The sequence below is a fragment of the Oncorhynchus mykiss genome, chromosome 5 (assembly GCF_013265735.2).
Source record: "Oncorhynchus mykiss isolate Arlee chromosome 5, USDA_OmykA_1.1, whole genome shotgun sequence".
NCBI classification, from domain to species: Eukaryota; Metazoa; Chordata; class Actinopteri; order Salmoniformes; family Salmonidae; genus Oncorhynchus; species Oncorhynchus mykiss.
The window spans coordinates 32,558,457-32,585,510 of NC_048569.1; the positions used below are offsets into that span (position 1 = coordinate 32,558,457).

At 44.9% G+C, this 27,054-nt stretch overlaps 1 protein-coding gene across 8 annotated transcripts in view; it reads left to right on the plus strand.

Annotated features, from left to right (window-relative positions):
• prrc2b (proline-rich coiled-coil 2B) overlaps positions 1 to 27,054 on the plus strand; it is a 41,197-nt gene that overhangs the window by 2,376 nt on the left and 11,767 nt on the right. For 6 of the 8 annotated variants that reach the window (XM_021602478.2, XM_021602483.2, XM_021602482.2 and 3 more), the window contains exons 2-15: positions 12,455 to 12,631; positions 12,807 to 12,984; positions 15,529 to 15,631; positions 17,809 to 17,872; positions 18,052 to 18,198; positions 18,431 to 18,759; positions 18,858 to 18,994; positions 19,159 to 19,328; positions 19,443 to 19,524; positions 19,648 to 19,807; positions 22,284 to 22,629; positions 23,751 to 23,932; positions 24,308 to 24,512; positions 24,648 to 26,991. In XM_021602478.2, coding sequence (XP_021458153.2) covers positions 12,517 to 12,631; positions 12,807 to 12,984; positions 15,529 to 15,631; positions 17,809 to 17,872; positions 18,052 to 18,198; positions 18,431 to 18,759; positions 18,858 to 18,994; positions 19,159 to 19,328; positions 19,443 to 19,524; positions 19,648 to 19,807; positions 22,284 to 22,629; positions 23,751 to 23,932; positions 24,308 to 24,512; positions 24,648 to 26,991 — 4,562 coding nt within the window. In that variant the 5' untranslated portion in view covers positions 12,455 to 12,516. The remainder of the gene's footprint in view (positions 1 to 12,454; positions 12,632 to 12,806; positions 12,985 to 15,528; positions 15,632 to 17,808; positions 17,873 to 18,051; positions 18,199 to 18,430; positions 18,760 to 18,857; positions 18,995 to 19,158; positions 19,329 to 19,442; positions 19,525 to 19,647; positions 19,808 to 22,283; positions 22,630 to 23,750; positions 23,933 to 24,307; positions 24,513 to 24,647; positions 26,992 to 27,054) is intronic. The other 2 variants (XM_021602480.2, XM_021602479.2) reach the window with 2 other exon arrangements.

Sequence of the window (27,054 nt, forward strand, 5' to 3'; positions counted from 1 at the left end):
ATTTCAGATCTTCAGTGACGTGAACACAGAGGAACTTGAAGCTTTCAGCCTTCTCCACTGTGGTCCCATCGATCTGGATAGGGGCGTGCTCCCTCTACTGTTTCCTGAAGTCCACGATCAGCTCCTTCGTTTTGTTGAGGGAGAGGTTATTTTCCTGGCACCACTCTACCAGGGCCCTCACCTCCTCCCTGTAGGCTGTCTTGTCATAGTTGGTAATCAGGTCTACCACTGTTGTCGTCTGTAAACTCGATGATTGCGTTGGAGGCATGAGTGAACAGGGAGTACAGGAGGGGGCTGAGCACGCACCCTTGTTGGGCCCCTGTGTTGAGGATCAGCAAAGTGGAGGTGTTGTTTCCTACCTTCACCACCTGGGGGTGGCCTGTCAGGAAGTTCAGGAACCAATTGCACAGGGTAGGGTTCAGACCCAGGGCCCCAAGCTTAATGATGAGCTTGGAGGGTACTATGGTGTTGAAGGCTGAGCTGTAGTCAATGAGCAGCATTCTTACGTAGGTATTCTTCTTGTCCAGATGGGATAGGACAGTGTGTAGTGCGATGGCGATTGCATCGTCTGGATCTATTGGGGCGGTAAGCAAATTGAAGTGGGTCTCCGGTAAGGTAGAGGTGATATGATCCTTAAAACTTCTTAGAGATAGGGGGCAGCATTTCCACTTTTGGATAAATAGAGTGCACAATTTCAACTTCCTGCTACTCATGCCAGGAATATATTATATGCATATGATTAGTAGGTGTGGATAGAAAGCACTCTGAAGTTTCTAAAACTGGTTCAATCATGTCTGTGACTATAACAGAACTTATGTAGCAGGCAAAACCCCAAGGAAAAACTGTTCTGACCGTTCCCTCAGTTGTCTTTGCCAAGGGAAATTAGATAGCGACCATTTTACAGTTCCTACGACTTCCACAGGATGTCACCAGTCTTTGGAATTAGGTTGACGTTAATAATTGGTGAAATGAAGAAGAGGCACATCCTGGAACAACATTACACTGTTGATAGTTACGCAAGAGGGAAAATGGTGCATGTTTTGTTTACTTGCTGTATTGAATACAGATTGCCCCGTCTACAATTTGATCGATTATTACTGTTTAAAAATACCTAAAGGTGTATTACAAAAGTAGTGTTTTGTAGTGACGTTGTGTTTTGGAAAGCTGTTTTTTTCCGGCTCAAACCTGCTTTATAAATGGACATTTTGGGTATACATGGACGGAATTAATTTAAAAAAAAGGACCAATTGTGATGTTTATGGGACATATTGGAGTGCCAACAAAGAAGCTCATCAAAGGTAATGTATATTTTATTTCAGCGTTTTGTGTAGCGCCTGCTACGCTAATTATTTTGTTTACAACTGGTTCAGCTGGGTGCATGCTATCAGATAATAGCTTCTCATGCTTTCGCCGAAAAGCATTTTTAAAATCTGATCGGATTCACAACGAGTGTAACTTTAATTGAGTACCCTGCATGTGTGATTTTAATGAAAGTTTGAGTTTTAACACGTTTATTTGAATTTGGCGCTCTGCATTTCCCGAAGCTATTGGCCACTTGGGACGCTAGCGTCTCACTATCCCCAAGAGGTTTAACTTGCCTCTCAAAGCACTTCATGATGACAGAAGTGAGTGCAACAGGGCGGTAGTCATTTATTTGAGTTACCTTTGCTTTCTTGGGTACAGGAATAATGGTGGACATCTTGAAGCAAGTAAGGACAGCAGACTGGGATAGGGAGAGATTGAATATGTCCGTAAACACTCCATCCAACTGGTCGGCACATGCTCTGGCTGCGGCTAGTGACGCCATCTTGGCCTGCAGCCTTGCAAGGGTTAACACGCTTAAAAGTCTTACTTGCGTCAACCACAGGGAACAAGAGCTCGCAGTCCTTGGGAGCGGGCCACGTCGGTGGCACTATGTTATCCTCAATGCGGGCAAAGGTGTTTAGCTTGTCCGGGAGTAAGACGTTGGTGTCCGCGACGTGGGTAGTTTTCCCTTTGTAATCCATGATTGTCTGTAGACCCTGCCACAGGGGTCTTGTCTGAGCCATTGAATTGTGACTCCACTTTGGACTCCACTGACATTTTGCCGGTTTGACTTACGGAGGGAATGACTACACTGTTTGTATTCGCCCATATTCCCAGTCACCTTGACGTAGTTAAATGCGATGGGAGCACACCCCTATCCACTTAGACGGGACTGCGGTGGAGAAGGTGGAAAGCTTCAAGTTCCTTGGCGTACACTGGTACGACAACTGCACCGCCCGCAACCGCAGGGCTCTCCAGAGGGTTTTGCGGTCTGCCCTCCAAGACACCTACAGCACCCGATGTCACAGGAAGGCCAAAAAGCATCAAGTACATCAACCACCCAAGTCACAGCCTGTTCACCCCGCTATCACCCAGAAGGCGAGGTAAGTACAGGTGCATCAAAGCTAGGATTGAGGGACTGATAGAAGCTGTTTATCTCAAGGCCATCAGACTGTTAAATAGCCATCACTAGCCGGCTTCCACCCGGTTATGCAACCCTGCATCTTATAGGCTGCTGCCCTATACAGTGGGGCAAAAAAGTATTTAGTCAGTTCTCCCACATAAAAAGATGAGAGGCCTGTAATTTTCATCATAGGTACACTTCAACTATGACCGACAAAATGAGAAAAAAAAATCCAGAAAATCACATTGTAGGATTTTTTTATGAATTTATTTGCAAATTATGGTGGAAAATAAGTATTTTGTCACCTACAAACAAGCAAGATTTCTGGCTCTCACAGACCTGTAACTTCTTCTTTAAGAGGCTCCTCTCCTCCACTCGTTTCAACTGTTTGAACTTGTTATCAGTATAAAAGACACCTGTCCAGGCCTCCCGGGTGGCGCAGTGGTTAAGGGCGCTGTACTGCAGCGCCAGATGTGCCATCAGAGTCCCTGGGTTCGCGCCCAGGCTCTGTCGTAACCGGCCGCGACACGGGAGGTCCGTGGGGCGACGCACAATTGGCCTAGCGTCGTCCGGGTTAGGAAGGGCTTGGTCGATAGGGGTGTCCTTGTCTCATCGCGCACCAGCGACTCCTGTGGCGGGCCGGGCGCAGTGTGCGCTAACCAAGGTACACAGTGTTTCCTCCGACACATTGATGCGGCTGGCTTCCGGGTTGGATGCGTGCTGTGTTAACCAGTGCGGCTTGGTTGGGTTGTGTATCGGAGGACGCATGACTTTCAACCTTCGTCTCGCCCGTACGGGAGTTGTAGCGATGAGACAAGATAGTAGCTACTACAACAATTGGATACCACGAAATTGGGGAGAAAAAGGGGTAAAAAAAAAAGAAGACACCTGTCCACAACCTCAAACAGTCACACTCCAAACTCCACTATGGTCAAGACCAAAGAGCTGTCAAGAGCATCAACGTGCGCTCTGGAAAGTCAGCTTGCCATTTACAGCAGCACGTCCCTACACATGTACGCACTTGATCGACGTCTATAGTGGCCACTATAATAGAGCAAAAATAGAATGCCAGTTTGTTTCATTCTATTTCTACTTTAAGAGGTTTTTTTCCCAAGTGCAATAATTATGTGTGTGGTCACAAGCATTCTATTATAAAGGCTGTCATGGCTAACTGCAATATTTGTGTATTGTTTTTTTCCCCTCAAGACTTGAGTATCATTTGCAGTAAAGTCTAGGCAACAAATAACATTAGATTGCTTTCTTTACATATTTTAGCTGTGAGTTAGGTTCACATGAAGCACTTTTTATTTTACACACAGAGACTGATCATGTAGATCATATTCTTTGTTAAAAACTGCCTTTCTCCCTTGCAGGGATTTTTGCATATTTCAGTGGCAAAAAAGTGTCCCCCTCCGCAGTTTGCATCCTTGTTACATGTCCTAATATTTTAAAAGATTTATCATAAAAGCAGGTGTTTTAATCTGCATATGCTTATTTATGAATTTACACTGTTTAAAAACCTGCAATATGTACATTTTCTGTGACCCAACCAAAATTCACATAGAAATGGAGTTATCGATCTGTCATTCTTGTTTTAAAGCAAGTCTAAGAAGCTGTAGATCTGTTCTATGTGTGTTGTTTCTATGCTTACCGTTCTTAAATTTTGTTTTTGCCTGTTTTACTTTAGGTTTTGTACGCCAGCTTGACTTTTTGGTCCACCAGCTACTGTCAGGTAGAAATATTTTTCCCTGCCAAGCTTACACCAAAAAATGGATGAGCATTTTTGTAATGTTTCTAAAACAATAATGTATTACTAGTAAGAGGTAATGTGGCATTGTTTCATTTTCATTTTTTTGTGTTTGTCTCACAGATGAGACAAAAATGTTTACGGCTGGAGGTTCCGGTGGTAACGCGTCTTGAGTCATGCTGTTGTATTCTCTTCCCTAGCAGTTGAAACTCAAACATTTGAAAAACAACCTAGCTTGTGAACAAAACAATGTAAATAACTAAGAATAGGCAATATAGGATTTGTTGTTCTTTGACTTTGTGCAATGAATTAAAGCAATAAATAAATATATATATACACACACACACGCACACAGTGGGGAGAACAAGTATTTGATACACTGCCGATTTTGCAGTTTTTCCTACTTAATTTTTATCATAGGTAGTAGTACACTTCAACTGAGAGACGGAATCTAAAACAAAAATCCAGAAAATCACGTATGATTTTTAAGCAATTAATTAGCATTTTATTGCATGACATAAGTATTTGATCACCTACCAACCAGTAAGAATTCCGTCTCTCACAGACCTGGTAGTTTTTCTTTAAGAAGCCCTCCTGTTCTCCACTCATTACCTGTATTAACTGCACCTGTTTGAACTCGTTACCTGTATAAAAGACACCTGTCCACACACTTAATCAAACAGACTCCAACCTCTCCACAATGGCCAAGACCAGAGAGCTGTATAAGGACATCCGGGATAAAATTGTAGACCTGCACAAGGCTGGGATGGGCTACAGGACAATAGGCAAGCAGCTTGGTGAGAAGGCAACAACTGTTGGCACAATTATTAGAAAATGGAAGAAGTTCAAGATGACGGTCAATCACCCTCGGTCTGGGACTCCATGCAAGATCTCACCTCGTGGGGCATCAATGATCATGAGGAAGGTGAGGGATCAGCCCAGAACTACACGGCAGGATCTGGTCAATGACCTGAAGAGAGCTGGGACCACAGTCTCAGAGAAAACCATTAGTAACACACTACGCCGTCATGGATTAAAATCCTACAGCACACGCAAGGTCCCCCTGCTCTAGCCAGCGCATGTCCAGGCCCGTCTGAAGTTTGCCAATGACCATCTGGATGATCCAGAGGAGGAATGGGAGAAGGTCATGTGGTCTGAACTCCACTCGCCATGTTTGGAGGAAGAAGGATGAGTACAACCCCAAGAACACCATCCCAACCGTGAAGCATGGAGGTGGAAACATCATTCTTTGGGGATGCTTTTCTGCAAAGGGGACAGGACTGCACCGTATTGAGAGGAGGATGGATGGGGCCATGTATCGCGAGATCTTGGCCAACAACCTCCTTCCCTCAGTAAGAGCATTAAAGATGGGTTGTGGCTAGGTCTTCCAGCATGACAATGTCCCAAAACACACAGCCAGGGCAACTAAGGAGTGGCTCCGTAAGAAGCATCTCAAGGTCCTGGAGTAGCCTAGCCAGTCTCCAGACCTGAACCCAATAGAACATCTTTGGAGGGAGCTGAAAGTCTGTATTGCCCAGCGACAGCCCCGAAACCTGAAGGATCTGGAGACTGTCTGTATGGAGGAGTGGGCCAAAATCCCTGCTGCAGTGTGTGCAAACCTGGTCAAGAACTACAGGAAACGTATGATCTCTGTAATTGTAAACAAAGGTTTCTGTACCAAATATTAAGTTCTGCTTTTCTGATGTATCAAATACTTATGTCATGCAATAAAATACTAATTAATTACTTAAAAATCATACAATGTGATTTTTGGGATTTTTGTTTTAGATTCTGTCTCTCACAGTTGAAGTGTACCTATGATACAAATTACAGACCTCTACATGCTTTGTAAGTAGGAAAACCTGCAAAAATGCCTTATTTGGGAGGCATTGGAAAACCTCCCTGATTTTTGTAGTTGAATCTTTGAATTTTTTTTGAAAATCACTGCTCGACTGAGGGACCTTCTATGTGGGGTACAGATATGATGTAGTCATTCAACAATAGTGTGCAATAGTGGTGTTTAACACTATGCAACTTATTAACAACATAATGCCATTTTGACATTATGGGGTATTGTGTGTAGTCCAGTGACACAATCTCAATTTAATCAATTTTAAATTGACTAACGCAACAAAATGTTGAAAAAGACCAGGGGTGTGAATACTTTCTGAAGACCCTGTAGCTAGCTAGAACATCATGGTACAAACAACAGCTAGTGGCTATTGAAGTGTCTGGCTGCATGTAGGCAGAGAGGAAGAGGTGAAGAGATAGGGTTCACTCCCGTCAATCTGTACCCAATAAGCAGACCCACCTGCCTTTGGGACAATGACTCCCGTTGTTATGCCGGCGACAAGAACATAGTCATTATATACACTATCTCTGATGTAGGCTAGCGATCCTACATTGATGTGACTCTTGAAATTTACACTGGCTGAGATTTGAAAGGATCACTGGCATGGTTGACTCAATTTGGTTGATGGATGTCTGTCAAACTGTCTAGCATTTCAAAGTCTTCTAGCAATAGTCAGATGCACTATTCGTGTCATTCAATTGAATGACATTAACGAGTTTTCAGTTTAACACATGAACGCTTTATCTAGATTGCTACTATTTCAAATGCAGTCTCAGGAGAAACTGAAATATGTCTGGTTGATGTCATGTTCATTTTGGAATCTGCATCAATGGACTAGGAAGGGATATTGGGGTCATCACAAGGGTTTTTATGTAGAAAAGCAGAGGGTAGAGTGTGTGTATATATATATATATATATGTGTGTGTATATATGTATATATATGTGTGTGTATATATATATGTGTGTGTGTTGTTGTTGTAGTAGTAGTGCCTTGCGAAAGTATTCGGCCCCCTTGAACTTTGTGACCTTTTGCCACATTTCAGGCTTCAAACATAAAGATATATAACTGTATTTTTTTTGTGAAGAATCAACAACAAGTGGGACACAATCATGAAGTGGAATGACATTTATTGGATATTTCAAACTTTTTTTAACAAATCAAAAACTGAAAAATTGGGCGTGCAAAATTATTCAGCCCCTTTACTTTCAGTGCAGCAAACTCTCTCCAGAAGTTCAGTGAGGATCTCTGAATGATCCAATGTTGACCTAAATGACTAATGATGATAAATACAATCCACCTGTGTGTAATCAAGTCTCCGTATAAATGCACCTGCACTGTGATAGTCTCAGAGGTCCGTTAAAAGCGCAGAGAGCATCATGAAGAACAAGGAACACACCAGGCAGGTCCGAGATACTGTTGTGAAGAAGTTTAAAGCCGGATTTGGATACAAAAAGATTTCCCAAGCTTTAAACATCCCAAGGAGCACTGTGCAAGCGATAATATTGAAATGGAAGGAGTATCAGACCACTGCAAATCTACCAAGACCTGGCCGTCCCTCTAAACTTTCAGCTCATACAAGGAGAAGACTGATCAGAGATGCAGCCAAGAGGCCCATGATCACTCTGGATGAACTGCAGAGATCTACAGCTGAGGTGGGAGACTCTGTCCATAGGACAACAATCAGTCGTATATTGCACAAATCTGACCTTTATGGAAGAGTGGCAAGAAGAAAGCCATTTCTTAAAGATATCCATAAAAAGTGTTGTTTAAAGTTTGCCACAAGCCACCTGGGAGACACACCAAACATGTGGAAGAAGGTGCTCTGGTCAGATGAAACCAAAATTTAACTTTTTGGCAACAATGCAAAACGTTATGTTTAGCGTAAAAGCAACACAGCTGAACACACCATCCCCACTGTCAAACATGGTGGTGGCAGCATCATGGTTTGGGCCTGTTTTTCTTCAGCAGGGACAGGGAAGATGGTTAAAATTGATGGGAAGATGGATGGAGCCAAATACAGGACCGTTCTGGAAGAAAACCTGATGGAGTCTGCAAAAGACCTGAGACTGGGACGGAGATTTGTCTTCCAACAAGACAATGATCCAAAACATAAAGCAAAATCTACAATGGAATGGTTCAAAAATAAACATATCCAGGTGTTAGAATGGCCAAGTCAAAGTCCAGACCTGAATCCAATCGAGAATCTGTGGAAAGAACTGAAAACTGCTGTTCACAAATGCTCTCCATCCAACCTCACTGAGCTCGAGCTGTTTTGCAAGGAGGAATGGGAAATAATTTCAGTCTCTCGATGTGCAAAACTGATAGAGACATACCCCAAGCGACTTACAGCTGTAATCGCAGCAAAAGGTGGCGCTACAAAATATTAACTTAAGGGGGCTGAATAATTTTGCACGCCCAATTTTTCAGTTTTTGATTTGTTAAAAAAGTTTGAAATATCCAATAAATGTCGTTCCACTTCATGATTGTGTCCCACTTGTTGTTGATTCTTCACAAAAAAATACAGTTTTATATCTTTATGTTTGAAGCCTGAAATGTGGCAAAAGGTCGCAAAGTTCTAGGGGGCCAAATACTTTCGCAAGGCACTATATATATATTCTTATTAAATACTTTTTTCTTTACATAGTTGAATGTGCTGACAATAAAATCACACAAAAATGATCAATGGAAATCAAATTTATCAACCCATGGAGGTTTGGATTTGGAGTCACACTCAAAATTAAAGTGGAAAACCACACTACAGGCTGATCCAACTTTGATGTAATGTCCTTAAAACAAGTCAAAATGAGGCTCAGTAGTATGTGTGGCCTCCACGTGCCTGTATGACCTCCCTACGACGCCTGGGCATGCTCCTGATGAGGTGGCGGATGGTCTCCTGAGGGATCTCCTCCCAGACCTGGACTAAAGCATCCGCCAACTCCTGGACAGTCTGTGGTGCAACGTGGCATTGGTGGATGGAGCGAGACATGATGTCCCAGATGTGCTCAATTGGATTCAGGTCTGGGGAACGGACGGGCCAGTCCATAGCATCAATGCCTTCCTCTTGCTGGAACTGCTGACACACTCCAGCCACATGAGGTCTAGCATTGTCTTGCATTAGGAGGAACCCAGGGCCAGCATATTGTCTCACAAGGGGTCTGAGGATCTCATCTCGGTACCTAATGGCAGTCAGGCTACCTCTGGCGAGCACATGGAGGCCACCCCACGACTGACCCACCGCCAAACCGGTCATGCTGGAGGATGTTGCAGGCAGCAGAACGTTCTCCATGGCGTCTCCAGACTCTCACGTCTGTCACATGTGCTCAGTGTGAACCTGCTTTCATCTGTGAAGAGCACAGGGCGCCAGTGGCGAATTTGCCAATCTTGGTGTTCTCTGGCAAATGCCAAACGTCCTGCACGGTGTTGGGCTGTAAGCACAATCCCCACCTGTGGACGTCGGGCCCTCATACCACCCTCATGGAGTCTGTTTCTGACCGTTTGAGCAGACACATGCACATTTGTGGCCTGCTGGAGGTCATTTTGCAGGGCTCTGGCAGTGCTCCTCCTTGCACAAAGGTGGAGGTAGCGGTCTTGCTGCTGGGTTGTTGCCCTCCTCCACGTTTCCTGATGTACTTGGCCTGTCTCCTGGTAGCGCCTCCATGCTCTGGACACTACGCTGACAGACACAGCAAACCTTCTTGCCTCAGCTCGCATTGATGTGCCATCCTGGATGAGCTGCACTACCTGAGCCACTTGTGTGGGTTGTAGACTCCGTCTCATGCTACCACTAGAGTGAAAGCACCGCCAGCATTCAAAATTGACGAAAACATCAGCCAGGAAGCATAGGAACTGAGAAGTGGTCTGTGGTCACCACCTGCAGAACCACTCCTTTATTGGGAGTGTCTTGCTAATTGCCTATCATTTCCACCTATTGTCTATTCCATTTGCACAACAGCATGTGAAATTTATTGTCAATCAGTGTTGCTTCCTAAGTGGACAGTTTGATTTCACAGAAGTGTGATTGACTTGGAGTTACATTGTGTTGTTTAAGTGTTCCCTTAATTTTTTTGAGCAGTGTATATTTCCCGCAAGGTCATTGAATGCAAGGACAGTATCAGCAGAAATGTAGTGCTCTGAGCACTGTATTAACTTTCTGAGAGATCATGCAATATGCATCCATTGGCTGATTTATCACTTTGAATTGGCACATCCATTCTACCAATTCTAGTATCGTTACTAATAATAAACTCAATACTCAGTGGAGGTACCCCAGGCAACCTTTCAATTTGAAGGCTGGAACCTGATGCGGCTTGAATGTAGGCGTACTCTATTCAAATTTCTAAGTGGTGGCATCAATGTCTGGTTCTTCAGTCAGATCAGTATCAGCAGGTTAACCGGTATCCATTTTTGTAATCCATTTTTTCTTTCACATCAGAGAACACTATTTCTAGATCACAAATTGCAATAGCCCTCATCACAGTAGGGTTTTGTTAAAGTAGCTCCAGTAATTCAAAGTCGGTTAAGGAGTAGGCCTAGATTGCGTGGCTGCCCAATTCTATTCATGGATTGCATGTTTTGTCACAATATTATTTTGAAAGTTTGTTTTGGACTTGCCCGACTGAGCATTCTACTCAATGCATCATTGATGAGCGCTGATGAAGATTTGATCATTAAATTGACATTACATTTACTTGGAAATGAGTGACATTCGAAAGGAGGCAAATAATTTGTAGGAAAACCCTTTGTCATTTTGATGTCACCAGATTTACTTAATATGCAGTATATAATGTTAGCTAGCTAGCTAAGATTGGAGGCCACTGGGTTTTAGCTAGCTAGCATTAGCATTGCTTGCTATTTTTGCTGTTGACAGCATTGCCATCTGTAAGTTTGACGACATGATAATGCGGGCAAAGTTGTTTCCTACTAAATATTTGACTACTTTTAACAATGTCATCGTATTTCCAGAAATTATAGTGTCAGAGGAAGGCCCATCAGATTGTCAGACCCATGTCACCCAAGTAATAGACTGTTCTTTCTGCTCCCGCACGGCAAGCAGTACCGGAGCACCAAGTCCAGGACCAAAAGGCTCCTTAACAGCTTTTACCCCCAAGCCATAAGACTGCTGAACAATTAATCAAATGGCCACCCGGACTATTTACATTGACACCCCCCTTCCATTTGTTTTTACAATGCTGCTACGCACTAGCTATATGTTACCCATACCTGCATGTACAAATTACCTCGACTAAAGTGTATATAGCCTCGTTATTATTTTGATACTTTTTTTATTTGTAAAATATATTTTCTTCGCTCTTTCTTGAACTGCTTTGTTGGTTAAGGGCTTGTAAGAAATCAATTCACGGTAAGGTCTACCTACTCCTGTTGTATTTGGAGCATGTGACAAATATTTAGATTTTATAGTGCAATTTAGACTAAACTGTAGTTAGCATCCATCCAGAATGACTGGGCTTATCACCACTTTAGGGCACCACTATGGCGCTGCCGAAGGAGGGCAGTTATAGAACGTTCATAACAATTGCTCCTCCATCACTTGGCCGTGTCATGCCATCTATGAATAGTTGTTTACTCTATACCCTGAAAGCCCAGGAGCAGCTCTCTAGAGCAGTAGTCTCTCTGAAGTCCACTGTGATCCTGGAAGTGTCTGTGGTTACAACTGGTTTCCTATCCTTATCTCCTTTCCCTTAACACCCCTATTCTAATCAGGATTATGGCACTGGCATTCCTATTTCATTTTCCACTTCTCTCACACCAGTTGTCTTGAAGGAAAGGAGGATTTCAGAAGTGTTATTTGAACATATTTTCCATGCCTGTTCTATGTGGAACCATCTGCATTTGTTCAGTTTTACCACTGCTCACCACTAGAAGACTGTCTGGCAGTCTTCCATACTGCTAGTGGCCCTCATCTTTGCTGTCTCTGAACGTTGTTGCTTTGAACCGTCAGTGGTAGACTGCATCCTCTACTGCCCTGTTGTTATGGCTATAAACCCCCTTTAAATATTTGTGTGTGCCTTGCTGCGTGATTGTGAAGAGTGATGCTTTCCAGACCACCCTTGATATTATGTACTTAAAACTACGCAGAACTGGTCATGTGTATTTGGATGTGCCTGACTGACCATTTAATCAAAAATGTTTTATGTGAATATTTAGCCCCCCCAATGTTGTTTTTATCAATGACTGTTCTCAGTCTTTTCCCTTGCCAGAGCTGCATTTAGTCTTTGCTGTGGAATGTGTAGTTAGCTGGTAGGCCTTGTTTTTTTGTTTAGCAATGAGTTTGGGGATCCTTTAAACGTTGCATTTGGGAAATTGAATTACTTTTCTGTCACGCTGTAGAATAGATAGGATATTCCTTTCCAATTCTAAGCTGCTGTAGTTTGTTAGATAACATTGTGTCCTCTATTCTCTCTGCAGAAAAAGAAGGCACAAGAAGAGGCGCATAGAAACATTTTCATACTCGATGACATTTCATCGCAATGTCCGATCGTTTGGGGCAAATAACCAAGTCCAAGGATGGGAAAAGCAAGTACTCCTCACTCAGCCTATTTGATAAGTACAAGGGAAAGTCTATAGAAACTCAGAAAACCGCAGGTAAGTCATTGTCCATTCTTTCTCAAGTACTTCTGTGTTCAACTCCTATGTGTATGGCTTTAAGGATTTGAATGGCCCATGAAGCTTGACCAATACATAAAGTTTGCGAAGAGCTTTATTCACACCTCTCTCCTTCCCTCCGTTTGTGTCCGCTCACTCCCCCTCTTCCTCCCAGCAGTTCCGCGACATGGCTTACAGAGTCTTGGCAAAGTGGCCGCAGCCCGGCGCATGCCCCCACCTGCTCACCTGCCGAGCCTGAAGTCAGAGAACAAAGGAAACGATCCAAACGTGATTATCGTGCCCAAAGACGGAACAGGATGGGCAAACACACAGGAACAAACCGATCAAAAGAGGTAGGTGAGAGAGCCCGGAACAGACCCTGGGAAAGGTGGTCTGGATAGCAGATGAATGCATTTATACCCAACTCAGTTTCTTGAAGATTGCTGTGTCTACGGATTTTCAATCTTGCCATTTCAATCAGCAGCTGATGTACATTGAAGAAACCAATTGAGTGAACACTGGTCAATCAGTGCTATATATTCAATTAAGTTCCAGGGAGAAATAGAAGTAGGCTAACAGCGGCCTAATGATTTATAGTCTCAGTAGTTTAAAATGACTGTGTCGTCTCACTGATCTGAAAACTGACAAGTGATGTGCATTAAATTCTGTGATGTAATCATTTTTTACAGGTTATTCCAGATTAATTATTGGAGATGAGGAAAGAATGCCGCTATAGACTATTGAGATGCACTCTTGGATTAATGTTTTGCTATGATGCAATATGTTAAATTAATTCAATAGGTTTTGTTTTCTGAGGGAACGAGTCATCTTTTACACAACCAAAGTGTAACATTGGATGATGCAAGAATGAGTGATGGAGGCGTTGGTGAGCAAAGAAAAGGGTATTTGTTCACCTGGTACACACTTTGCTGAGGTTTGTGTTTCTGTACAGACAGTGCTGTCTGTGTGCACTTCTTTAGGGATGCGTTCAAACACGTACACACACTACTGTTCAAACGGTTGGGGTCACTTAGGAATGTCCTTATTTTTTAAGAAAAGCAAAAAAAAATGTCAGTTTTAAAATAACATAAAATTGATCAGAAATACAGTGTAGACATTATTAATGTTGTAAATGACAATTGTAGGTGGAAACAGCTGATTTGAATTTTTATGGAATATCTATTTAGGCGTACAGAGGCCCATTATCTGCAACCATCACTCCTGTGTTCCAATGGCACGTTGTGTTAGCTAATCCAAGTTTAGAATTTTAAAAGGCTAATTGATCATTAGAAAACCCTTTTGCAATTATGTTAGCACAGCTGAAAACTGTTGTCCTGATTTTAAAGAAGCAATAAAACTAGCCTTCCTTTAGACTAGTTGAGTATCAGGAGTGGGAGACAGTTTGCGCTGTTCTGTGAAGGGAGTAGTACACAGCAGTGTACGAGATCTTCAGTTTCTTGGCAATTTCTCGAATGGAATATCCTTCATTTCTCAGAACAGAACGAGAATATTTGTTACTGGTCATTTTGAGCCTGCAATCAAACCCGCAAATGCTGATGCTCCAGATACTCAACTAGTCTAAAGAAGGCCAGTTTTATTGCTTCTTTAATCTGGACAACAGTTTTCAGCTGTGCTAACATAATTGCAAAAGGGTTTTCTAATGATCATTTAGCCTTTTTAAAATGCTAAACTTGGATTAGCTAACACAACGTGCCATTGGAACACAGGAGTGATGGTTGCTGATAATGGGCCTTTGTACGCCTATGTAGATATTCCATTAAAAATCAGCCAATTCCAGCTATAATAGTCATTTACAACGTTAACAATGTCTACACTGTATTTCTGATAAATTTTATGTTATTTTAATGGACAAAAAATGTGCTTTTCTTTCAAAAACAAGGATATTTCTCAGTGACCCCAAACCTTTGAAAGGTAGTGTACGTCTCGATCACACAGACAGCGTCATTGCATTTTGGTACACCAGAAGTACATTCATTTCCAATGGAAGGCTGCGTTTGACTTGCAGCGTTGCAGTTGCAGTGCGTTCTGTGTGGTGCCAAACTGTATGTGTAAACGGCTTGACAGAAATGGTAGCAGAAGTTGAATTTTGAGCAGAAGTTGAATTTTACGCAATGACACTAGGTGTGATCAAGGCATTAGCCCCATGTACAGCTGCAGGAAAGATAGCCTTGTGTCAGACTTGAGAGGCGTTCGTGTTTGCTACCTCAAGGTTAGCTCAAATGCAGGCTGTAGAGCTGTCTGTGTGTGGGAGTTGATTGGTGGGAAGTGACCACTCTGTTTGGTGTGTGAGTCTGTGGGTGGCTGGAGGAGTGGGCGCAGGAAGACTGAGGATACAGTGAGTATATGGCAATGTTGATTGAACACCAAACATATGGCATTTATAAAACCAGCGTTCATGTTGCTACTTTTTAGTGTTATTTGCATAGCAGGCATGACATTTTTCACACTGGTCCCATGTGGCTCAGTTGATAGAGCATGGCGCTTGCAATGCCAGGGTTGTGGTTCGATTTCCATGAGGCACCTGTATGAAAAGTAAGAAAAATGTGTGCGTGCACTCACTACTGTAAGTCGCTCTGGATAAGAGCCTTTGGCTCAATGACTAAAATGTAGTCATTTGATAACAGAAAAGTGAGTCGGTTTGTGTTATGTTGCCTGGCAAGTGAGAAAGAACAGAGTGGGAGTACTATTTATTTCTAATTCTTCACTATTTGGCTGGGGTAAATTCATCAAGAGTTTATAGCTGGGTTACAAGTGTCCAAGTTCTGTAACGTGTAAAAGTGAAACTGCGCAGTATGGCATGTCTGTATCAAGATGTATATCTATCTAGTCTATCTCTGGAGTGACTGTTCCCTCTCTCTCTCTCTCCCCTCCCTCAGTTCCATTGCATCAACAGCACAGCTGCTGGAGTTGCAGCCACAGCTGGCTTTGCAGAAATCTGTCTCCAATCTCCAGAAGCCCACACCGGTAGCCAGTCAGGAGGTGGGCTTGGCCTCTAAATTTTTGTCATCTACATCTTTCGGTTTCACTTTGAATTGTGATTTTTTTTTCTTAAGAGTGACTGCCTTTAAGAAGCAATGAATCCCTTTGAAAATGGCCTATTTGGCATCGATATGAGTCTGAAAGTTATTCTCGTGTCAAAATTGACTACAAAGTGTAAATAGGATAATTTTAGGCATAAAGTCAATCTTTTCTAAAATGTTTGGAACATCCGGTCGTCATACTAGGTAAATGAAGGTTGGGTTTTGATGTCTATTTGCCCCCTAACATGGGGTGAAGAGCTGCGGTGATTGCTCACTAATCAATAGCATAGATGGTTAGACTAGCAGCTCCGACTGTTTACACACGTTGCGCATTTCTTTTACTTGCGAAATACCTTAGATGTAAAATTGAGCAACTAAAACCTACTCAGTCAAAATTCATTACAGATACAGTGCCTTGCGAAAGTATTCGGCCCCCTTGAACTTTGCGACCTTTTGCCACATTTAAGGCTTCAAACATAAAGATATAAAACTGTATTTTTTTGTGAAGAATCAACAAGTGGGACACAATCATGAAGTGGAACGACATTTATTGGATATTTCAAACTTTTTTAACAAATCAAAAACTGAAAAATTGTGTGTGCAAAATTATTCAGCCCCTTTACTTTCAGTGCAGCAAACTCTCTCCAGAAGTTCAGTGAGGATTTCTGAATGATCCAATGTTGACCTAAATGACTAATGATGATAAATACAATCCACCTGTGTGTAATCAAGTCTCCGTATAAATGCACCTGCACTGTGATAGTCTCAGAGGTCCGTTAAAAGCGCAGAGAGCATCATGAAGAACAAGGAACACACCAGGCAGGTCCGAGATACTGTTGTGAAGAAGTTTAAAGCCGGATTTGGATAAAAAAATATTTCCCAAGCTTTAAACATCCCAAGGAGCACTGTGCAAGCGATAATATTGAAATGGAAGGAGTATCAGACCACTGCAAATCTACCAAGACCTGTCCGTTCCTCTAAACTTTCAGCTCATACAAGGAGAAGACTGATCAGAGATGCAGCCAAGAGGCCCATGATCACTCTGGATGAACTGCAGAGATCTAGAGCTGAGGTGGGAGACTCTGTCCATAGGACAACAATCAGTCGTATATTGCACAAATCTGGCCTTTATGGAAGAGTGGCAAGAAGAAAGCCATTTCTTAAAGATATCCATAAAAAGTGTCGTTTAAAGTTTGCCACAAGCCACCTGGGAGACACACCAAACATGTGGAAGAAGGTGCTCTGGTCAGATGAAACCAAAATTGAACTTTTTGGCAACAATGCAAAATGTTATGTTTGGTGTAAAAGCAACACAGCTCATCACCCTGGACACACCATCCCCACAGTCAAACATGGTGGTGGCAGCATCATGGTTTGGGCCTGCTTTTCTTCAGCAGGGACAGGGAAGATGGTTAAAATTGATGGGAAGATGGATGGAGCCAAATACAGGACCATTCTGGAAGAAAACCTGATAGTCTGCAAAAGACCTGAGAAAACATAAAGCAAAATCTACAATGGAATGGTTCAAAAATAAACATATCCAGGTGTTAGAATGGCCAAGTCAAAGTCCAGACCTGAATCCAATCGAGAATCTGTGGAAAGAACTGAAAACTGCTGTTCACAAATGCTCTCCATCCAACCTCACTGAGCTCGAGCTGTTTTGCAAGAAGGAATGGGGAAAAAATTCAGTCTCTCGATGTGCAAAACTGATAGAGACATACCCCAAGCGACTTACAGCTAGCTGTAATCGCAGCAAAAGGTGGCGCTACAAAGTATTAACTTAAGGGGGCGGAACAATTTTGCACGCCCAATTTTTCAGTTTTTGATTTGTTAAAAAAGTTTGAAATATCCAATAAATGTCGTTCCACTTCATGATTGTGTCCCACTTGTTGTTGATTCTTCACAAAAAAATACAGTTTTATATCTTTATGTTTGAAGCCTGAAACGTGGCAAAAGGTCGCAAAGTTCAAGGGGGCCGAATACTTTCGCAAGGCACTGTAACTCGAGTAATCTTCAATCCATTCTGGGTATTTTAAGGAAGTGAAATAGGCTTCCAACCCGAATGCAAAATTGGTCAGGAAACACACCTCCAAGACTGAAATCTCTTTAATACAATTTCCTCTGTTGTTTCCACAGAGCACAAACACAGGTGGACCAAAGCAATGGGCCCAGCTAAATGGAAAGGCCGTAGAACTAGATGGTGAGTTGGAATGGAAAACTTGACTGTTCAAAATTACTTTCTCTTTGGTCAACATTGATGGAGGTGCTATCAGACGTGTCAATTTACTGCATGCCTCCACCTCATGATTTTCCATCAGCCTCCGTTTCTTTTGACTCTGCTGTGACTGACAGCTGTGCCTCTTGTTTCCATGGCGACAGCAGGTTTAAGGGCCTCAAACCGACTGCAGCCCTTCTCTCACGAGGAATTTCCAACGCTGAAGGCTGCTGGGGAACAGGACAAGGCTGGCAAGGAAAGAAGCGCCTTCGATCCGTCGTATGGGCCCGGACCAAGCCTCCGCCCCCAGAGTGAGTCCAGTGGACATAGCTGTGGTGGCACAAACATGTACTCCAGTTCAAAAGGAATCCACATGCCTTTAAATTATGAATAGTGGAGCAGCCTCACAGCATAGTTGCTAATAAGTGCTGTGGGAAAATATTGTGGACATACTTAAAAAAACTGAATACACTGCAATTTCACCTTCTAACTCCTTAGACACAGGCTTGTTTTCTCAAATTTGTTTTCCTCTTGTCTTTCCAGATGTGACAAGTTGGAGGGAGGGTGGTGGGAGGAACCTTGTGCCCTCCTTCCTGCCAGCAGGCCTGCCCTCAGATTCCGAGGGCAAGGCCAGCGGCGTAGCTGAGACTGGAAGCCCCCCTCCACCTCTTCCCCCCTCTGCCGCCCTCTCTGCCTCCATGGTCAGTCCCACCCCTGCCACCGTTGTCAGCGCCCCTTCAGTCCTAGAGCCCAAGGAGCCCTGTCTGCGCCCTGCCCAGCCCCTCCGCAGGCCCACCCCCCCTGCCCTGAACCATCACCAGCTCCACCACCCTACCACCACCACCACCTACCACGACATGCTGCCTGCCTTCGTAAGTAGCACAATAATACTCTTAATTTATTTTCACTTCATGACACCTTAATGCAAGGTTCTGTTCTGACTGTATACTTTTTGTCTATTGGTTTTCAGATGTGCCCCAAAGAGACTCGTGATGCTCCCGGCACTGCTGAACACACTGGCCCTGTCACTGTGGTCGCCCCAGTTCGCTTTGACAACCGGCCCACCTTCAGACAGCCCTACCCCAACATCAACCAAGAGCCTGTCAAGTAAGTTGTCACCTGCATATGCCTACTGTCTGGAAGCGATGCTCAGTTAAAATAATGAAAGATTAAAAAGGATAATACAATTGAAGATTCTGTGAATTCTTTTGTTTTCTTTGCAAAAATAATCACAGGTCTCTCACCTCCCCATGTTCATAATCTCCTTATAGCGGTGAGGTTAGGAGAGAAGAAAACCGCTTCATCCGTGGGCCCTCCCGCAACCTCTCCTCCAGACCCATCCGTCGGCCCGGTGACAGACCCCCTCGTCCGGCCATCATCAACCCAGAGGACCTGAAGGATCTGGATGAGCTGGACAACGACTGTGAAGACGGCTGGGCAGGTGGGGGGGCTTTCTGTTATTGCATCATACAAAGACTGAAACAACATTTCTGTGGATGTGCCGTAGCAGAACTAGATTGACCTTGATAAAAATGTTGTTCTCTTACCATTCCAGGTATCCATGAAGAAGTGGATTATGGCGAGAAACTCAAGTTCAGTGACGATGAGGAGGAGCACGCCGAAAAGAACAAGATGTGGTGAAATTACCCCCACCCCCTTTGTGTTTGTGACTGAATAGAATATTGTTGGTGTTATTTCTGTAGCTTTAAGAGCAGTGACCTTGTAGCAGTGACTGATTGTGAGCTCTATCTCTGACCCAGGGCTGAATGGGAGAACCAGCGTCGCGAGCACCAGTTGTTGCTGAGCACAGGAGAGGGGGCGTACCCCCAGGAGGGCCCTGAGGAGGAGGCTTACCTGGCCTTCCAGGAGCAGATAGCCCACAGGAAGACCAACAGCAGGTTCCCCTCTGGAGAACCACAGGTAAGGTCATACCTGAGTCCACTGTGCCTCAGACTGCTACCCTTGCCTCGTCCCCTAGCCTTCAATACCACTGATCTCTGAAGTTTTGAGTTTAAAGAAGTATGGCAGAAGCCTGTCCAGTCATTTCACCTATCAGTGGTCATGAAGTCTTCAGACAATGCACATGACTATTATCAATAACCCTTGATTGAAATAAGACTCAACAAATTGCCTTGTAGGGATTAAAAAGTGAATGTTTAATTACAACTTCCAGGGTATAAATGCAAAAGCTTATATGGAGATACACACACTGGTCACTGTAAGATTAACTAATGTTTAGGCATTAACTTTTTCGGGGTAGGGGGCAGTATTTGGAAGTTTGGATGACTTGAGGTGCCCAAAGTAAACTGCCTGTTACTCAGGCCCAGAAGCTAGGATATGAATTTAATTGGTAGTATTGGATATAAAGTTTCTAAAACAGTTAAAATAATGTCTGTAAGTATAACATAACTGATATGGCAGGCGAAAACTTGAGGAGAATCCATCCAGAAATATTTTTTTTGAGCTTACCACTCATTATAATGGCTGTCTATGGGAATATAAAATAAATACCTCCCAGATTGCAGTTACTAGGGCTTCCAGCAGATGTCAACAGTCTTTAGAAAGAGTTTCAGGCTTGTTTTTTTAAAAATTTGCTAGAATTCGTAGTTTTTGTAAGTGGCTCCCATTTTGTCTGTAGTGTTGCACATGGATGAGGGCCCGCACTTTGTTATTTATCTCCGGTAATGAACATACTATTCTCGGTCTTAAATTTGATTGTTTATTTACATATTAGGGTACCTGAGGATTGATTATAAACGTTGTTTGACTTGTTTGGATGAAGTTTATTGGTAACTTTTGGGATTTATTTGTATGTAATTTGAACGAGGGAAACCGGTGGATTACTGAGTCAAGCCCACCAACTAAACTGACTTTTTTGGGATATAAAGAAGGACTTTATAAAACAAAAGGACCGTTTGTGATGTAGCTGGGAACCTTTGGATTGCAAACAGAGGAAGATCTTCAAAGGTAAGTGATTTATTTTATTGCTATTTCTGACTTTCGTGACGCCTCTGATTGGTTGGAAAATGTTTGTAATGCTTTTGTACGTTGGGTGCTGTCCTCAGATAATCGCATGGTGTGCTTTCGCGGTAATGCCTTTTTGAAATCTGACAAAGCGGCTGGATTAACTTCACTAGGGTAGGGGGCACTATTTTCACTTCCGGATTAAAAGTGCGCCCAAACTAAACTGCCTGCTACTCAGGCACAGAAGCTAGGAGATGCATATAATATAAGATTTGGATAGAAAACACTCTACAGTTTCCAAAACTTTAAATAATGTCTGTGAGTATAACAGAACTGATTTGGCAGGCGAAAACCTGAGAAAAATCCATCCAGGGAGTGAGATTGTTTTATGTTTGTAGTTTTCTATTGAATGCCATTACAGTATCCATTGATTTAGGACTCAAATTGGACTTCCTATGGCTTCCACTAGATGTCAACAGATTTCAGGCTTGTATTCTGAAAAATGAGAGCGTAAGACCACTCTGAATGAGTGGACCCTACAGTGTCCCAGAGGTTTTTCATGAGCGTGACAGAGAGAACGCCTTTCTTGTTTACCTTTTATATTGACGACGATATTATCCGGTTGAAATATTATTGATTATTTAGGCTAAAAACAACCTGAGAATTGATTATAGACATCGTTTGACATTTTTTGTCTGCCTGTTGTGACTGCTTTTGAGCCTGTGGATTACTGAACAAAACACTCGAACAAAACTGAGGTTTTTGGATATAAACAGGGACTTTATCGAACAAAACAAACATTTTATTGAGTAAATGGGAGTCTTGTGAGTGCAACCATATGAAGATCATCAAAGGTAAGTGATCAATTTTATCGCTATTTCTGACTTGTGTAACTCTACTTAGCTGGTAACTGTTTGTAATGATTTGTCTGCTTGGCGCTGTTCTCAGATAATCGCATGGTATGCTTTCGCCGTAAAGCCTTTTTGAAAACCGTGGTTGGATTAACAAGAAGTTCATCTTTAAACCGATGTATAACACTTGTATGTTGTATGTTTTTTATTAATTTGTATAATGAGTATTTCAATTTTTGAATTTGGCGCTCTGCAATTTCACTGGATGTTGGCAAGGTGGGACGCTAGCTTCCCACGTACCCTAGTGAGGTTAACAAGAAGTTAAGCTTTGAAATGATGTAAGACACCTGTATTTTCATGAATGTTTAATATTATTATGAATTTCGCGCTCTACAATTTCACAGAATGTTGGCACACTACCATCCCACCTACCCCAAAGAGGTTAAAGCATAAAGAGTACTTACACCTGTAGGAAGAGAACACTTGAGTCACATTTATATGCGTGTGTCTTAAGTCCATTGTACACAGAAACCATGTAGTCCCCACATTAACACCCGAACCCTCCTCTGTGGCGTCTCTAGGCCCAGCAGAAGAGCTCCGGGCCTGGCATGGCCCACCCGGGTGAACCCCTGGACGACCAGGAGGAGCGCCAGGGCCCAGCCCGGGCCAAGTTTGTATCACCAGAACTCTCTGAGGCAGTGGAGAGAGCTCGCCGGCGCAGGGAGGAGGAGGAGAGACGCGCCCGTGAGGAGAGACTTGCCGCCTGCGCCGAGAAGCTCAAGAGGCTAGACGAGAGGTTTGGGAAGACTGAGAGACAGTTGTCAAGGTCTGAGGAGGGAGCGAAGGATGCAGAGAGCAAGGAGGCAGCACTGTCCCCTGGGAGAGAGAGCAAAAACCACCAGGAGAGCTGGCAATATGGCACGAAAGGTAACACCAAACCGCCATTAGTGTTTGTTTAGTAAACATTTATTTATTCAGATTGATCAGTTGAAAATACTAACTTGCAATTCTCAGTCATAGTGTGCACTTTCAGTAAAATGCTCAATTTCAACGGTATGGCTATTACTGAATGTAGGAAACATACAGGGTTGCCAGGACTAACTAAAATCTCTAGCCCAATGACCTCTGAAACTGCCCACAAGGCTTGAAAACTAGGCCCCCAAAAATGTTTGCCCCGAGAGTTGCCAAATTTATCCAATAAACCCTTTTCCCATAACGTTATTGAGCGAATTAAGAAGGAATATCGATGTCATTTTTAATGATGTAGGTTAAGAAGCTAAATTTGGTTTTCCGTCAAAATAATTCTTGCGAATTTAAGAATATATTGCAAGGGAAAAATGAATTGACCTTAATCTCTCCAGATCATTTTCTATCAATGGATGTCGATTTAACTTGTTTTGACTGCTATGATTAAGCAATAAGGCCAGAGGAGGTGTGGTATATGACCAATATACCAAGGCTAAAGGCTGTTCTTAGGACATAAGAAAAGTTGACATTAGAATGCAGTCTACTAGTCTACTAAATCACCTCCTGAGCGAATTTATCCAAAGAGCTCTAGTGCTCATGAAGTAGTTTTCTAATGCTTTGTCGCTGTTATATCAGTTTTAGCGCGTTAGAGGTCGTCTCCGTAATGACCAATCTACAACTGGTAAAAAGTTGTCATGACGTGTACGCGTGCTGCTGTCTCCGTGACTCAACTGCTTCTGCTGCAGCACTCTCTCAGCCTGTGCTCTCAACACACACACACCCCTTCGGCCCTCCCCCTCTCCACCGTTCACTCACTCAATAACAGCTTGCTCACTGCCTGATAGTCAGCAGCAGCAGGTCACAGTGAAATGTATATATTTTTTTTAAGAGAAATGCCATGGTGGCCGCTGTACAATTTAGAAGTAGCCCAAAAACCTGCCACCCGTGACAAATACATTTTCACCCGCGACACCGTTTTCAAAGTAGTCCAATTTGGCTGGAAAACTGCAAACATGGCAACACTGGAAACTTGGGTAGCTATGTAAAAGTAGGATTATAACACGCTCCCTCTCCTGTCCCAGACACTGAGTGTCCCTTGGAGCACTCCCCCGGCCAGCAGGACTACAGGGAAGAGGGCACCTTGGGCTTCGTCCCCTACCGCAATGAGGACGATGGCGGGGCTGAGCCCACTTCTCCCCTGCCCGACTACACAAACCACCAGGCCTCCAAGCCCGTCCCGCCCCGCTTCCAAAAGCAGCAGCAGGTGAGCCGCCCGGGCCAACGTCATCTGATGCTTTCCCAGCAGTCCCTTCCCTCCAGCCCCAAAAATCCTTATCCCTTCCCTAATTCCTGGTGGGATTAGCAGCTTGAGAAAGGCCCGTCAGTTCACAGGAGCAGGTCTTTTCCGTCGGGTATTATGAAGGGGGCCAACGGGTGTGTTTGTTTTGTTCTGTTGTGTAGTGTTTTAATGAGTTATGTGGTGGATGCACAGCAATAGGCAATTGACAAAACAGGAAATAACCACTCGCTGCATATAGTACACTTCTTTAAATGCATCTAGTCACTTTTTTATGTGAGGTGAATAATTATACCAGTGTGAACATAATGGGTTCATGCGCTGTCGTCCCTCCCCTCTCAGGACCAAGTGTATAAAATGCAGCACTGGCAGCAGCAGTCTGGCCACCCCGCCCCCTCGGGCTCCAGCCACCCCCCGAGGGGGTACTACCCCCCACACATGCTGGGCTTTGACCCCCGCTGGATGATGATGCCCCCTTTCTTGGACCCCCGCATGGCCCAGGGCCGCTCCCCCGTGGACTACTACCCCAATGCTGTCCACTCTTCAGGTGAGACCTGAGAAAATAGTATTGTTTTACTAAAGGGAATGATGAATTTCCTGATTTAGATTGATATGGGATCTCCAAATAATCCTGCATCTGTATCATCTCTAACTGTAGATTACCTCCTCTGTGTTTGCGTAGGAATTATGAAATCGAGGATGCAGCCAGACCACCTGAACAGCCCAGGGTCCCCCTCTGACGATGGCTGCCATCCAAGCATGCATCAGGAGCGGAGGGCCCCCTCCACCGAGCCCTACCCCTTGTGGAACCAAGATGGCTACCCCCCTCGCAGTTTCACCCCACCCTACCAGAGACAGCACGAGAGCTCAGACAGGAGCCAGCCAGACGACCGGAGTGACAGGACATGCTCCCAGCAGGACTTGTACGAAGAGAGTGGTAACGAGTGCCTAGACAACCCATCTGGTGACCTCTCCCATCAGGCCTACCACCAGAGCAAAGGTCCCGACAGGGATCACCACCCGCACGACCAAGGCCTGCTCTCCTCAGCCCCGAGCCGGCCCCAGCAGCAGCATGCAGACAGCGGCTACCCCAAACAGGAGCCCAAAGACAGGTACCTGAAGGACGGCACTGAACCCTGTGACGAAGTCTTCGACACCTCCAAGGAAAAGGTTTTTGACTCAGACTTCCATAGGCGAGATGGAGGCCAGAAGAAGGAAGTTGGTGTTGGTGGTCAGAACCAGTGGTCTGATCCTGGCTCCAGCACCCCTGCCAGCAGTGTAAGCCAGCCCTCTGAGACTGGCGGTAGGACCCTGACCCGCAGGACCGGTCCCATCAAGAAGCCTGTGCTAAAGGCCCTCAAAGTGGAGGACAAGGAGAACGAGAAGCCCAAAGTGGAGCCGGAGGAGAAGGTAGTCCCTTACCGCCTGGAAAAGGAGGTGCTCACCAACGTATATGACCTGAAGAAAGATAACCAGCCCCTAGTAAGTAACAGACGCTCGGCCTCGCCTGCTATTGAGAAGCAGCCAGAAGAGAAGCAACAACCACCAGCTCCTGCTAAAATAGAGCGGCCAGCCAGTACCAACAGTGAGGATTTGCCGAAGGAAAACAGCTGGGACAGCGGAAAGAGCCAGTCCTCCAGAGACAGCCAGGAGAGCAGGGAGCCTGGTGCACCACGACGCAACAACTGGATCTTCATCGATGAGGAGCAGGCCTTTGCCGGAGCCAGGGGAACGGGTAGAGGTCGGAGCCGTGGCGGCTTCAAGGAGTTCAGTTCAAGAGGAGACCGTGGTGGCCGGGGAGGCCGAGAGAACCCCAGAGGAGGCTACAACAACAATATCAACAGCAAGGACGCTGCTGGAACCCAGAGACCAGGCAGAGGCAGAGGACTGCCCAGGGACTTTGTCAAGGTGGAGGACCTGCAGAGGGGGAAGCCGAGGAGGCGCAACGTCAGCGAGACTCTGAGCGAGACCTCAGAGTATGAGGAGCTGCCCAAGCGGCGACGCCACAAGGGCTCTGAAAACGGAGAGGGTGGCAGCTACCCAGAGCAGGGAGAGACCAGGAAGGCCGACCGAGACTCTTGGAGGTCCAACAAGGTGTACACGGAAGAACAGGCGGCCAGTGATGCCCGCGACAAGGCCAAAGCCAGCAGCAGGGGGTTCGGAGGCTTCGGCCGCTCCCTGCCTCCCAGACTCGATACTGGCAGGGGTTACAACACCAGCCGAGGGTTCAACAACGGCTCCAGAGACATCTCCACCTGGAGAGGACGGGGGACTCAGTTTGGCAGTGGCGGTGGGCCCATGCAGGAGAACGGCTACGTCTTGGGCACCGAGACCTATCCCAGGAGACCACCTGCAGAGCGTGAGCCCCTCAAATACACCCCCAAGTTTACTGGCTCTACTGGTTCCTTCATGGAGAACGGCGCTGAGGACCGCAGCGGGGAGGGTGAGTACTACATAGACAGCGACAACCCTGGACAACAGCCGTTGAGAAGACGGAGGCCGCCGCGCCAGGACAAGCCCCCGCGTTTCCGCCGACTACGTCAAGAGAGGGAGCCCGGCAGTGGCCAGTGGACCAGCGATGAGTACATCAATGGATCAGAAGGATTCGCGAACCCCTGGCCGAGCCGCTCCAAGGAGGGAGGTAAAGAGGACGGCTGGTCCAGTGGCCACTACTCCGGAGGGGGGGGTAGGTCCGGTGGTCAGCACGGCCAGGCGGAGGACTGGGAGACTGGCTCAGAGAACAGCGACTTCAGTGACTGGAGGGAGAAGCGTGGGGGAGGGCAGCAGCAGCAGGCACACGGGGGAGATGTGCACTCAGACTCAGGCCACGGGGATCCTGGGTCTGGAGAGAAGAGGGAGCTGGCCAAGAGGAGTTTCTCCAGCCAGCGCCCCCTGGTGGACCGGCAGAACAGGAAGGGTGAGGTGGATGGGAACAAGATGACACGCTCTTCAGAGAAACCTAACGCTCTGCCCTCCTGTAACAGGAACGACGGCTGGCAGAATGGAGGGTCCTCCAACCATAAGAGGTGAGTACTGTGCTAACTTTGGCTTATGCGAACTTGGTGTGAGAACGTTCAACAAAACTATTG